This window comes from Apus apus, chromosome 2 (assembly GCF_020740795.1).
Source record: "Apus apus isolate bApuApu2 chromosome 2, bApuApu2.pri.cur, whole genome shotgun sequence".
NCBI classification, from domain to species: Eukaryota; Metazoa; Chordata; class Aves; order Apodiformes; family Apodidae; genus Apus; species Apus apus.
The window spans coordinates 90,156,288-90,170,771 of record NC_067283.1 but is presented as its reverse complement, the minus strand read 5'-3'; the positions used below and the strand labels follow the sequence as shown (position 1 = coordinate 90,170,771).

At 39.2% G+C, this 14,484-nt stretch overlaps 2 protein-coding genes across 3 annotated transcripts in view; one reads left to right on the top strand and one right to left on the bottom strand.

Annotated features, from left to right (window-relative positions):
* The first annotated feature begins 93 nt into the window (after positions 1 to 93).
* On the top strand, positions 94 to 11,518 carry ZNF830 (zinc finger protein 830). The gene is made up of 10 exons (XM_051612870.1): positions 94 to 263; positions 410 to 509; positions 1,425 to 1,545; positions 2,131 to 2,164; positions 3,355 to 3,569; positions 3,906 to 3,996; positions 4,676 to 4,739; positions 7,443 to 7,523; positions 8,868 to 8,944; positions 10,834 to 11,518. Exons 1-10 carry the CDS (start codon positions 142 to 144, stop codon positions 11,015 to 11,017), a joined length of 1,089 nt encoding a protein of 362 aa, XP_051468830.1. The 5' UTR covers positions 94 to 141; the 3' UTR covers positions 11,018 to 11,518.
* Positions 6,286 to 14,484, bottom strand: part of LOC127381903 (poly(rC)-binding protein 3-like) — a 504,833-nt gene continuing 496,634 nt past the window's right edge. The window contains exon 16 of one of the 2 annotated variants that reach the window (XM_051612868.1): positions 6,286 to 8,436. In XM_051612868.1, coding sequence (XP_051468828.1) covers positions 8,376 to 8,436 — 61 coding nt within the window. In that variant the 3' untranslated portion in view covers positions 6,286 to 8,375. Of the gene's footprint in view, positions 8,437 to 11,773; positions 13,452 to 14,484 lie in introns of those variants that run through there. The other variant, XM_051612869.1, reaches the window with a different exon arrangement.

Here is a 14,484-nt window from a genome sequence, read left to right as displayed (position 1 = left end):
CAAGCCCCGCCCCCCCGGCAAGCCCCGCCCCCCCGGCAAGCCCCGCCCCCCCGGCAAGCCCCGCCCCCCCGGCAAGCCCCGCCCCCGGCGTTCTGCGCGCGGCGGGCGGGCCCCGGCGTGGCGGCGCCGGGCCGGGAGAAGATGGCGGCGGGCGGGGCGGGCGCGGGGCGGAAGCAGGTGCGGCAGGAGGAGCTGCGGCGCCTCATGCGGGAGAAGCAGCGGCAGAACGCGGGCAAGAAGCGGATCGAGTCGCCCTTCGCTAAATATCCTCAGCACGGCGCTCCCTCAGCCGTCGCCGGGGACCTGGCGGGGTCGGTGGGAGGGAGGGAGGGAGGGGAGGGCGGCCGGTGAGGGGCGGGGGTCGGCGGCTCGGCTCCCTGCTCCTGCTTCCCTTAACGGCGGCCGCCACGTACAACAGCCTGGGGCACCTGAGCTGCGCGCTGTGCAACGCGCCCGTGAAGAGCGAGCTGCTGTGGCAGACCCACGTCCTGGGCAAGCAGCACCGCGAGGTGAGCGGCCTCCCGCCCGGGCTGAGGGCCGAGGGCTGCGGGCCCGCCGGGCACGCCAGCCGGCGGGCGGCCGGGGCTCGGCACCGGCGGGGGAGGAGGGGGGAGAGGCGGTGGGGTTTGTCCCGGGGCTGCGGGAGGTGTGTGCCGGTAGGGAACGGCCGAGCGTCGGGCGGGAGGGAGCGGTGTACAAGCCCGGTTGGTTTGTTTCGTTTGCTTGGAAGCTGTGCGGCTCTGGGCAGGCCGGCACTTGAGCGCCGTCCCGTCTCCTTCCAGGGCCGTGCGCTGTAGGTGACACCGTGGTTCCTGCCGTGGCAGGGACTTGGAGCTGCCGCTCGCCTGCAGCTGGGGCTTAGAAACCCTCCTTGGCTTGTTACGTTGTTACCCGTGTGTCATCAAGGGGTAGTTCACACGTTGTTAAGAAAACAGGCGGTTTTTTATAATATAGTAATAAAGATGATGCATTTGTAAAGCAGTTTCAGGGAGCTTACCACTTGGATGTAACCTTAGATCTGTTTGGTTTTTTTAATCCTTTTAAATTCTGTTGCTGCTGAACACTAACGCTGTCTTTTAATTTTAAAACATTTCATATTTCAAGACATTTTATTAGGATGAGTCTAGCCTTTTTGCTCCCTCCTCCAGTGTTTTGCTGCTGTAAATGTCACTGATCTTTGTCTTTCCTTTCTCACTTGTACAGTCTCCCCGTGTGCAAGTGTCAGTTCTTCTGCCCCCATGTCACATTGAAGAGGCTGACAGAATCATTGGTGTTGGTTCTTATATCCATGATGTCTCTTTCAGTGGTCTTGTTCTAGAACTATACTATCTGGCTTTAATAAATGGTTCTAGAAGTGCTGTGTTTTAACCTGCAATCCGGAAGTTCCTGCTAGGAAAGCCTCCTGATTTTGTACTCCTTTACAGAGAGTTGCAGAATTAAAAAGCACGAAGCAGACAGCAACTGGTTCAGCTGCTAGCACATCATCTCATCCTGTGAAGAGAAAAACTGCTGACACAGAAAATACAGAGTTAAAGAGAGTAAAAGGTAAGGAGAGAAAAGAACTTATCTAGCACTTGCCAGAAACTAGCCATTTTACATCCTGAATGGTTTTGGTTTGGGTTGTTTGGTTTGGTTTTTTTGATTATTTGTTTTCCCTGTGGAAATGAGTATGAATACATGTGACTGTTGAGTTAATGTCAGCTTGTTGCTGCTGAAAAGGGAGAATTACTTCTTGTCTGTCATATTCCTTCTTCGTGAGTTCACTGATCTGGAGAAAACAGCACTTTTGGTAGTTTATTTAGTTTTTGTCTAGGTTACTGGATCAGATCAGGTCACGGAGCTGCGATCTTGATCCAAACAGGAGCAGAAGCACTGTAAGTTAAACAGTGTCCAGAAGTGGTGTTATTCCTTTTCAGTGGGATCAAGTCACTTGTTTACTTCAGTCCATACATGAAAGCTCATGCTAAAGAAAAGATTGTTAATTTTCTTCCCTTGGTGCTACTGAACATATAACTATATGAAATATGTGAAAGTGTGCATCGGTGAACTGGCTGCTGTAGTAAGAGGCTGTTTGAGAGATGTTTCTTTTAAAAGTATGGGTTGTAAGAAGTGTCTTTTGCTGTTGTACAGGTACAGATGAAAAGCCACATACATCTACATCTGGGTAAGGAGATCTTACTATGTATGGGTTTTTTTGTAACTATACTGCTTCATTCTTGCCCTGTTCTTGCTCGTCTCTCCTTCTGAGCCAAGGTTAAAGGTTCAGAGAATCAGCAGATCCCTGTCTCTGCTCATTGTCAAACATGAGGGTACATTCCTGAACAGGGCAGAATCTTATTTGGTGCAGATGAGAAAATCATGGTATTACTCTAGAGTCTTTGACAAAACAGGATTTATTTTACTGTCACGATCGGACTTGCAAGGATTAAAATGTGGTGTTATTACACAGTTTGCTAGAATGGAAATAACTGGATTGTGGCATGTACTCTTTAATGCTAGCAGACTGCAGAAGAGATGGTAGTCTGAAGTTAACCCAGATTTTAAATGTACACTTATATCTATTCACATGATTTACTAACAAATGTAATGAACAGATCCTCATTAAGATGTTTCTGTCACTTAAAATTAATGTAAATGCATTTCCTGCAGATGAACTCTAACAAATATAGGAGTGTATTTGACTTCAGGTGATTGGGTTAAGCAGCTTATTGCCCTTAAAGATTTCTGATGGTATTTGGACATTTTTGTGGGGTTCATAGATACCACATGAGGCCTGCAGGTCTCCCGTACACTTCTTCACAGGATAAATTATTATTATCTTGTACAGATATTATGTGCTGTTATCTTGACTCTGGGAGACACCTTGTGATAAGCTTTTCAGTCAGTGTGCAAAGTTGAGAGGTTCATTATTAAACTGATCGGTGTGATTATTTAAAAATATCTGGAAAAATGTCTGACTTGGAGGTTTGCAGCTATTCTAAGCAAATCCAGGTTTTCTCATTGCTGAGCCTGTGGGGCTCTTCTATAGAATTACCTAAACTGCTATCCCCGCACATGTACTTTGTTAAAGGGTGTTTTTATTAAGTTTTCTGATACTTTTTTTTTTTTTTTTAATTTGAATATTCAGTAACTGAAAGGCGTTTCCAGAATTAACCTGAGCATTTCTGAGCAACTTCAAACAGAAGCAACAAGTGTGTGCTCCCTTCAGACAGTGGTTCCATTCATAGCTGCTGAGTTTAGGGTATTGCACAGTATCTAAAAGATTGTATTGCTCACAGATTGAAGAGGCTTCAGGTAATCGACTGTGGCTGATTTTTATGAAGTTTCATACAGTTACTGTGTGTTCTTTACTAGGTTACCGGCAGATTTTTTTGATGAAAAGGAGCAAGATAGTGCAAACAAACATCCTTCAAAGTCTCCAGGTCCCAGTTTATTGTCAGGAAATTATGATGATGAAGATGATGACGATGAAGAGGAGGAACAAGATCAATCAAACAAATCATCTGTTACGCATAAAACTGAAGTTCCACCTCCAGCTCCAGAAGTAATAGCTAATTCTCTGCCTGCAGGTAATGCTGATTGAAACAGGAGGTGAATCAGGAAGGAGAAGCTATTTTTTAACTGGTGATGGAAAGATTTTAGTTTATTTTTCCAATTATTGCTATTGGCTGGTTAGGGTGTATAATATTGGAAGTAGAGCAAGGAGACTCTGGTAGTTTGTTATTGTGTGGTGTTTTCTCTGCATGCTTATTGATTTTATGTTCTAATTGTTTGAGGCTGTCAAGTGGAATAAGGTCTGGCTGTTCTTCCCTTGATTCAGGAAGGTATTAATTGAAATTCCTGTCCTTCCTGTAAAGAAGCTTGAACAGTTCTTTTTGTTCACAGGCTTCTGTCCTTTCTTACAGACTTCTTTGACAGCAAAACTACAGCTACTCCTGTAGTTTCCCATTCAGGATCCATACAGAAACCAGAGATACAAGAGAAGATAGTGGAAAGGTAAGCAGTGAAATCCAACATTGATACATTTGGGAACTGTAAATGAACATTGCACTTCCAGGAAGTACAGACGGTGATCACTTAGAAATCTGTCATGTTGTTAACTTGTATTTGGAGTAGTTTGCATATAAATCAGCATCTGTCATTATTTCAGACAGGTGTTTCACACCTTGGGGGTAGGATAAGAGATGGAGCAGTGCCATACAGTGTTAGACATCTCGATTTGCAGTTTTCAACACAGGATGCATTTGAAGCTTAGTGTCAACCACGGCTTTTAACTCTTTAAAGAAAACCATTTTCTTGTTTTGTAGTAATGATTCTGCTCACTTGAGAGCTTTTTCAGACAGTGGTTTAGGCTTTCAAAAGTAGAGACTATGTTCTTAGAATGTTTGGGTGCTCTACACACTGGCAGGAATAGTTTAAGAAGCCTCAGCTATCTGTCTTGTTTTGACAGTGATGTTTAAAACTGCCTATGCAGTTCCTTGTAAGTTAGATAAGATGAAACTGAAGAAACAAGTTTTGATGGTTGTAGGTAGAACTCTGCATAAAATAAAAACCCCTTTTTAATTTCTGGGTCCTTTTATAAAAGTTAATGGATTTCATTCTTGACTGTTACTAATTCTACAATAAAGCAGATTGTAAAGTCTTAACTTGGGATAATAGTAATGAAATATTTCAGGAAAGAGAACACTGCTGAAGCTTTGCCAGAAGGTTTCTTTGATGATCCTGAAGTGGATGCAAAAGTAAGTGATCTCCTTATTTGATGCTGCTGGTTTTATTTCTGCCAGGTGTATGGATTTTCCAAGCAGTGAAGGTGCTTTTCCAGTTAACTAGTTATTCCAGAATGTAAGAAAATGACTGAACTATTTTGGTTCCTATTAATCAGAAGACATAAAAAGGGACAGAGGGGCAAGAAGAGCTTGTTAAATCCTCTCTTAGAGTCTGTTTTTGATTGTGTTCCCTTTGTGGCTTTCAGAGAAAACTAAAGAACTGTTATTGATTGGCTAAAACACTGGACTGAGACTTGGACAATCCACCTGTTGTTTTGAGTCACCCTAGGAAAGTGTTTCACTTAATTTGTACATCCAGTTTGGCCTCTGAATTGACCATATAAAGCCAATCCTCTAACATCCTTTGAGAGATCCTGTTGAAAAGTGTTAAGTGTTAGAAGTTAGTATGCAGCTGATACAGTGCATCCTGTTAGAATGAAAATAGGTAGATTATGGCATACACTGTCATCTCTAGTACTGGCATACCACAACAGCAATACTGGTTTTCAGCCCTCTTTTACTGCTACGGGGTTTTTCTGATGCTTGGAAAAGAAGGAAGGTGCACATTCATTGTGTTTCTGAAAAAAAAATCACAACTAAAAATCTTGGAATTCTGATCAAAATCATTCCTACTTCCTTCAGCTTGCACAGTAATGATACACAAATGATGACCAAAATAAACTGATACTTGAAATACAAAGCTTTTTTGATAAAGTTTACCACTGATTTGATTACTTTCCTGCTTTCTTTATTGAAATAATAGTGTTGTAGGCTCAAAGTCTCTTCTTATTTTCCTTGAGTATATTTCCCTGTTTTTTCACACTCTGGAAGGTTGCTGGCGTATTTAAATTGGATTGTGAGATGGAGCCATGACTTCTGATTTGGAGACATTCCAAATAATGCTTCTTTATATTAAATTTAGTTAGCTCCACTGTCACAATTACAAGCTTAGGTGTGTCTCTTACTTGCACTAGCAAGATTATTTTGGCATCGCTCATGCCCATGTATTGGCTTAAATGTGCCTGTTTGGTTGGTTGTGTTTTTTTTGTTTTGGTTTTGTGTGTTGTTGTTTTTCCCAGCCTATGACTAATTGGTACGTTACACTTTCCAATACTTTATTCCACCATGAGTTGTGAAGCTTCTACAAAGCAGGGAAAGCAGAATCTGCTTATACCTGTGAGAACACTGGTTAAGTGATCTTTGTTTCTGGTCATTGCCTCAGTTGGTAAAATTTGCAAGTGGATACATGTTCCAATAAACACAAATTGCTTGTGGGTGCTCTTCTTTTTAATCAGCCCTTTCTAAGTTTAGCTAATAGGCACTGAAAGGAGAATGTTTGTGCCATCGTTTATATTGTGATGGCTGCAGTGATTCTGTGTTGGAATCATATACAAAATAGTTTTCAGAATTAATGGTGAGCTTTTTGGAAAGGAGATGAGCTTGAAAAATGTTGGTTTACATCAGGAATTTAGAAAGCATATACATTCTGAATTAGATAAACATTTCAAGAAGGAAATAATATCTTTAGTGTTTAAATTTATTGTAAGAAATACAAATAATTATGAATTACAAAAGACAACCACAATGCTTAATAACACAGTACATACACATATGATAGAAATAATCACAGAACAGAAAAATGAAATGATGACTATTACTTCCCAATAACGTAGTTTTTTCTGGAAGCTTCTAATTTATCCTATAAACTTAATTCATACTACTGGATTTTATATAACCATTCAGGAACGAAACATACCAATGGTGGTGTTTACCATGATGATGACCGATGTGTTACCAAAAGGGAAGAATGAAGAAGGGAAAAGTAAAAGTAATACAAAAAGATCGTGTAATTAATTATTCTGTTCAAACTGCTTGGTTCTCCTTGCTAATATAATTGCCACCCAGTCCAGAGCCAGGCATAATTTTATTACCTAACATATGTTATATGCCATATCTTCCAGTCTTTAATTGTCAAATTTTTGGTTACACAGGTAGATTCTCTTGTTTACTTGCTTGCTTTTATTAAAAGCACAGTCTCGTTTTTATTTCCTTAGATCTTAAACTATTCTTACGGCTACTGCTTTTTCAGTCGTCTTGTCTTAATAATTAATGTTGTCTACCACAGAAGAAAAAGCTTTGCATGTTGTTAAAGTTGATATGTAACTGTATTATTTCTTCTGTTAAGCAACAAAATTAGACTTGATTTTAAATACAGTCAGATTAAATAACACCAGTCAGACCAGAGACTGAATAATTTGATATGTTATGCCAAAGGCAAATAATTCACTGCTTTTTGGTTTCTGAGATAACTACTATAGACAATTGAATAGGCAGCTTACATAAGAATTTAAAAGTTATCACCTGACACAGTGAAATTACAGACCATCAGATTAACAGTCACTTTTTTAACCTAAACATCCCACACCATCCATTCTTAGTCAATTATTCTTTAATGCTACAGTAAAGGATGTTGTTTTAATCCAGGATTAAGAGTCAGATTTTTCCTCCAAAACCACCGTGCAGCTGCACTCTTATACATTACGTAAACTGAAGTATGTGGACCAGGCTTTTCTGAGAACACAGCATAATTTGTCACATTTCTCCAGGTGTTTTACAGTGCCCCAAAGAGTCTCTAGACATAAACTCTTAATAAGCCTGTCTCTTTATGTTCCTTAGGTGCGAAAAGTTGATGCTCCAAAAGATCAGATGGACAAAGAATGGGATGAATTTCAGAAGGCAATGCGACAGGTCAACACAGTAAGTAATGGAATCTATTTTTATTGATTCTAAATACTATACACAATAAGGAAAACAACAGTTTCATGCAGCTCTGCAGAATGACTGACATCTGCATTTGTCAGTTGTTTGTTGCAATGCAGTGTGTGGTTAAATGCACTTTATAAATGAGCAAAGGTTCCTTCTATTTTCCCTGCTATTTTAGGGAAATTACGTTGAAAAAACTCTTGATCAGGATCCAGTCATCAATATGTATATATAGTTATATTTGTTAATTTGTATTTAAATACAATAACATGTATCAGATCAGATCCAAATGGGACATAATCATGTGCTCTTCTTGTCATGAGATATAGTCACATTTTAACCTTGAAACAAAACAGAACAAAAGACCACCTTTTTGTATTTTTCGAAAAGGATCTATAAAGTGTAGGTAACCTGGGTTTTGTGGTTAATTTAAATGTATTGGAAAGGAACCCCAACATTTGGGAAAGTGACAAAAAAATTTGTGTGTGAGAGAGACATAAGTTGGCCACAATTTTTCCATACTTCAATTTTTTTAACTGTTTAGAATTGCATGGAAAGTCTTCCTGGAACAGGTTTTTATCTGCCCTTTTGTACAATATAAAACTGTCACTAAAGATACTTGGTGTTCTCAGTCTTTTCCTAGAATAGTTGGATAGTTTTTTCAATTCTAGTTGTAATGTCATATGTCAATTGCTAAGAAAAGTGGTGCAAAAAAAATTGTCATTGCTCATTTTAAAGTGGTCAGCACTATAAACAGAGCGAATGTTGATACAAAAGCAGTGGTGGATATATTTTGCTAGCATTAGCCATTCAGATAATTCTTCAGCTTAGAAGGAATCTTCTCAGTTATGCGTGGACCATTGATTGCATAGCATCTCCCAGACATTCAGATTTGAGAAAGTATATGCTGAAAAAAATAACAGGTTAGAAACACTTCGGGATCTAGTGGAATATTTAACCAGTACTTTCAATAAGTTTGTGTCATTAAGTCCCAAGCATTGGGATATACCTCCTGTTTCAGTCTCAGACTTTGGATGCGCATAGTTTGTTTATGCTCTGTTTCAAATAATAGTGTATTGAAGAATTCCAAAGGTTAACCCCAAAGCGGCCAAACTACTTTTAGTCTTAAAAAAAACATTTTCATTTCAAATTAATCCCGATCGGTTATTTTCTGCATTTGCCTCCAGAGTCTTTTGTGAAGGTGGGAGTATATGTATACGTATAGGAGATTGACATTGACTTGAGGTAGAGGGGAGGAAGGGAAGGCACAGACATCAAAAAGGAACAACAGTGGAATTCAGGATGAAGGTGGATTTTCTTAGAGCTTTTCTGGTTTAGATTTCAGAAGCAATAGTGGCAGAAGAGGATGAGGAGGGACGACTAGATCGTCAGATTGAAGAAATTGACGAGCAGATGTAAGTAGATCAATTTTACCTCAAACTTTCTGTTCTCCAGTAATGGATCGCTATTTAACTAGAGCGATAAAAACCATTTTCATCTTCTGTGATACTACCTTGCTGGGATACCACCTAAATATTTGAAGGAGACAGACTCCCTCAAATTACAGAATGATACCTCAACAAAACCATGAATTTTGCTGCCAAGTTGTGTAATTATTTGCAAGAGAGAATGCTTTATATTCACTGAAAATGTAGCAAGCAGGTACTGGCAAAATAAAGCAAAATAAGGCAAATTCTTTCAACAAACTGTCCCCTTCCCCCTGTCAGATGTCTTAATTTGTATTTCTTTGTGAATTTTTATTTATGTCAAATTTATGTGCATATTTTTAAAAAAAGTCTGATATTCTGCACCAAATTAAAATTCCAGTAACACGATTTGTATTCTGACCATACATTTGCTGTATAGAAAAAGCCCTGTTCTGTGGCTAAATCTCCTAGTTTATAAAAGTTTACTTAAAGGTTTTGTTGAAAGATGTGCTTCGTTACATGAAGCAGTTTGGTTCTTTTTTTTTTGTTATGTTGAAATGGTAGATCTAGCAGTTGAATAAGCATTATTTGAAACTCTTAAGTAACCTGAACTACAGCTTAGTGGAACAGACCATTACCATTATCATGTAGCTTAACACATTGATTAACAGTGATTATGGCAATGCCAGAGATTAAAAAAGAATATGATGGATTCTAATTTTAATGAACCTTGCAACAAAAAGAAGACACTAAAAATTCAAGCAACACTTAAGCTGTCTGGTCAGATTTACATGCTACAGGTGATCAGCATTTGATAGCAACAGCATTGGGTTCAAACTGGGTTTTGGTAGCACAGGGATGTCTTTTAACAATGTTCACGTAATTCTGGAGAGGGGTTGAGCTAAACCTGGCTGTCTTTGAGCATTCATTTTTACCGGTAGCATAGGATGCTATAGTATGTAGAACCAAATTCAGAAATTTGTAGAGAATTTCAAGTTTGTTACCGTATGATTTGTCCCTAAATAAAAAAAGTTTCAAACAGATATTTAAAGACTGCTTCTGTAGCTTTGTCTTCCGAGTGCATTTAAATGCAGGCTATTTAAAATTAAATTCAAATTACTTCCAGTGACGTTCGTGTTCTCCTTAGCATTCACAACTTTATCTGTGACCACCTACAAGTCACACCGTATTGCAGCTATGTAAGGAGAAACAGGATCCAGATAATAATTGTTGACTCTTCCTAGGAAATAGAAATCAAAGAAGCAAAGATGTATTTAAATAAGGGTTATACTACTTGGCATTTTCAACAAAATACCCTGTTAAAATGGCTAGAATAATTGTAGTAAAACATATTTCAAGGACAGGACTTTGGAAGTAAATGGAAAACTGAAATTTGTGGATTGCATTTCCTTAAGCTGTTATAGCACTGTGAGCAGGTTAAGGTTCCGAACACTTGTGCAGCTTTTTTATTTTCAGAGATGCCACCATTAAGTTATTAAAAAGGACAGCCAATTGATATCTTACCTTTCTACCCTGTATGAAACCCAGAAGTGGAGCAGAGAATCCTATCTCTTCTCATATGGAAATGGGTGTTGGTTCTGTACTTTTTAAAAAAAAACGCTTTGGTGGTGGTATTGCAGTTTTTAAATACTTGGGTTAGATCTCATTGCCAGAGAATCAACCACACCTGTGCCACTTCTTTCCACTTGATTAATACAGAGAAGGTGCACTAGCCTACTGAAAGCATATTTTCAAATTGATCGGAAGCTGTGGAGCTTTTTTTTATTCTAAGTTGGAGAAGCAAAATCCAGGACTGTAGAAAATCCAGTGAATGTGAAAAGGCCACAAGTATTAATAGATGGTTTACTTTTCAACAGTGAATGTTATCGCCGTGTTGAGCTTTTACGTAACCGCCAGGATCTGATGAAGGAGAAGTTAAAGGAAGCCATGAGATTAAAAGCAACTCAAGAGAAAGAGGATGAGGCTATTGGTAGCGAAGATGAAGAAGAATTGCAGGATTTGCTGTCTCAAGACTGGCGGGTGAAAGGGGCTTTGTTGTAGTATTTCTGCAACATGGTTGATGCTCTCTTCATCTGTGATGTACTTCCATTGTTAGAAGTGAGATACTTTTGTTAAATATTTATTTAAAGAGGGTGGTGAGTTGGTAGAGAGCCAAGTGTATTAAAAAAAAAATAATCTTTGTAGATCTACAGTGGAGTATTACTTGCTGCAAAAACTGTATATTGCAAATGTTTTACAATATTGAATGTACCGTTCCTATACAGATTCTTGGTTTCCTACCAGAGGTATTACCAGAGGTATTAATCAAGTAACTGAAGAATTTGTAAAGTTTTGGAAGCATTACCTATGTCTGGTCATTTTGAGACTTGGTTTATTGTGCATAGAAGTAAAGGACTAACAAAAGTGATAGTGTATAGCATTTTCCCAGGCTGGGGGGTTAGGGAAAGGAAAATATTAAACATTCATTTTATCTTAAAATTTGTAAGTGCTGTTCCCTCCATTGCCCTACCTCCCAATAAAATATGGACATTTTTTTCAGGATCTGTTACAGTTTCTGTGTGTATGTAAGGAGGCCAGGCTCAGAAATGTTGAACTACAGCTTCTTCATAGGGTATGCTCTGTGATGTGCCGCAGGCAGTGCTGAATGTTTTTCTTTATTGTATCTTGTTTAGCTTAGTGCAGATGTAGTGTAGCCTACCTCACCTTTTTTGAACCAGAGGGATGAAACCACAACAGTTATGTATTTGCCTAACTAAATGAAAGGGTGACAAGATGCCAGAGAGGAAGGTACTGCCCTGGAAACCAGTGAGGCAAAATCATTTAGCTACAAATACTGGCAGTTTTCTAAAGATACTGTCTTTGGCACATAGATCATCTGGAATTGATTTTGGTTCTGATAAACACAGACAAAAGTAAAATCAAGAACCAACAAAATTAACAACACTGGGACATGGAAAGCAGAACTCTCTTGAGCTTTGGTTAGTGTCTTTTTTAATGAAATATGTTTTTATTACTTTTTCAAGTCTTGAAACATTTAAAATTTGCTGAGGACTTTTGAAACAAAATAGGAGAAAATTGTGGTTTGATTTTTATCAAAAACTGAAGTTGTGAAGGAACAGCTGAACATTGTCCTGTTTTCTAAAAATTCTAGTTTTAAAACAAGTTAGTGAGGTTTCAAAGGGAGAAAAAAAACCTGTTCTTCTGAGAGTATTCTAGTTACTTGCCTCAAAGATGTTTATTAACCAAAAAAAATAGGAAAAAAATAAAGCTAGATGTTTGATTTGCCAGTTTTGGAAGAAGGACTTAATATGATGAGAGCCCTTCCCACGTTATGAGATCCTTTTTTACCACTCCTGGTTTCCATGATCCTTGGGTTCAGCTTTGTATTTATAAAGCTGTCAGAATTCAAGCCATCGTCTTTAGCAGCATGGTGCATCCATTTATATGTTGTCTTACAGCCCTTGGGGTTTTTGTTGGTTGATTTAATAACCATAAATGTAAATAGCTGTTACTGCTAAAATGTCAGACACACCCTGCAGTCTTAGGTGACTGTTGAGATAGCAACATTCAGAGAGTATTGAAATACAGAATACAGAAACATTCCGAAAATAAGGAAACAAATGTTTTGGCAAGTTGGAGAAAACTTAGTTGGGCCAAAACTGAAATAAAATTGCCCTCAGTAGCATGAAACATTTGAATATCACTGCATAAGGTACCTATTATGCTGCAGTGAAAGATCTCTAGATCTCTTTGTCACTATAAAGAGAACTTTCAGCCGAGAGGGTGGTACAGTATTAACAGATGGACAGTTTTTTTCAGAACAAAACAAAAGGCACTCCCCCCATTTTAACACAGAACAGCTAAGCCAAGTTTCTAATTGTTCTGCTTTGCTTTTCACTCACTCATCAAAGCATAACACTGAACTTTAGAACCCCTCTGCATTTGGCTTGATGTCAGAGAAATAGATGTGACAAAAGTGAGATTACACAGTCATAGACATGTATGTTTTTGCAGTATAAGCATGTTAATCTCTTAAGTTTATTATTTCAATTTTGTATATATGTGTAAGTTGCATTTTGTACATGAATCTGCAAATTGGTGGTTTCAACTGCAGATCAACAGGAAAGGAACTGAACATCCAAGCAGATCAGCTGTTTTAGTTCAGTTGCCCTCCTCTTTATCTAGTGTTAAGAAGCTAGTACAGTGTATGTGCAGCTTATGTACAGTGGAGGGAGCTCATACATTCCAATACAAACCAGTGCAGCCCATTGTTCTAATGACTATTGGGATAAGATGGGAGGCAAAAGCACCAGATGACTCATCACTCTGTTCATTACCCTTGCATAACTTCTGTTGAAACAGTAAGATGATGGACAGTCCAGTGTGTTACATATTGCTGAGACAGTAACTGACAGCACTGGTCCTTCTTGGTTGATGCTCGTTTTAAGAGTTTGCTTGGAGGAATCTCATAGATCTGCAAACAGTGTTGTATACATGTTTCATACAGCTTGTTGCATACAACTGTACATTTCTTAACCATTTGAAACAAAGTTTTTAGAGAGCTTTCTGATGAAGATAGAAGTGACTTTGCTATCTGTGTCCTATGCGGCCACTGATGTACAAGTGCTGTTGTGTCCAGAAGGCAAGAAACCATCCTGCTTTTAAGCAATGAAAGTAGCATGGCTGTAAGGGACAAGAGGGAATTACACCAACCTTGCTGAACAGTCAAGCTAATTTACCAAGGTAAATTATCTCCTGTGTCTTAGAAAAACATAGGCATAATTATTTACAATTTAAGTCTGTCCTCAGCTTTAGAAAACAATTTTATGAGCTTCTGATGAGCTATTCAGCTAGATGATTAATCAGAGCAAATAACTTTTAAAAATATGTACATCCTTAATTAATTCCAACTTGTTAACTTCCTTGAATTCTATTTTCTCATTTGCTAACATAACTGTCATACCTCCAGTACTGCATATAATCTTTAAAAAGTGGTGTCCCTCAGGGGTCTGTACTGGGACCAGGGTTGTTGAGTATCTTCAGTAATGATACTGACAGTGGCACTGAACGCACCCTCAGCAAGTTTGCTGATGACACCAAGCTGGGTGGTGTGTTCAATATGCCAGAGGGAAGGGATGCCATCCAGAGGGACCTGGACAAACTGGAGAAGAGGGCACAGGTGAACCTCACAAGGTTCAACAAGGCCAAGTGCACCTGGGTCGGGCAACCAGAGGTATCAATACAAGCTGGGGGAAGACATGCTAGAGAGCAGCTCTGTGGAAAAAGACCTGGGGGTACTAGTGGATGAAAAGCTGGACTGGAGCCACCAATGTGCAATTGCAGCCCAGAAGGCCAGCTGCATCCTGTGGTGTATCAAGAGAAGTGTGGCCAGCAGATCGAGAGGTGAATCTGCCCCTCTACTCTGCCCTGGTGAGATCCCATCTGGAATACTGCCTACAGCTCTGGAGCCTCCAACACAAGAAGGATGTGGGCCTGTTGGACTATGT

Excerpts from the sequence above, each read along its gene's own strand:
- ZNF830 (XM_051612870.1), top strand. The coding sequence starts at position 142 with ATGGCGGCGGGCGGGGCGGGCGCGGGGCGGAAGCAGGTGCGGCAGGAG. Across the intron at positions 1,546-2,130 it reads AGAGTTAAAGAGAGTAAAAG|GTACAGATGAAAAGCCACAT; the intron begins GTAAGGAGAGAA and ends GCTGTTGTACAG. Across the intron at positions 8,945-10,833 it reads GAAGAAATTGACGAGCAGAT|TGAATGTTATCGCCGTGTTG; the intron begins GTAAGTAGATCA and ends ACTTTTCAACAG.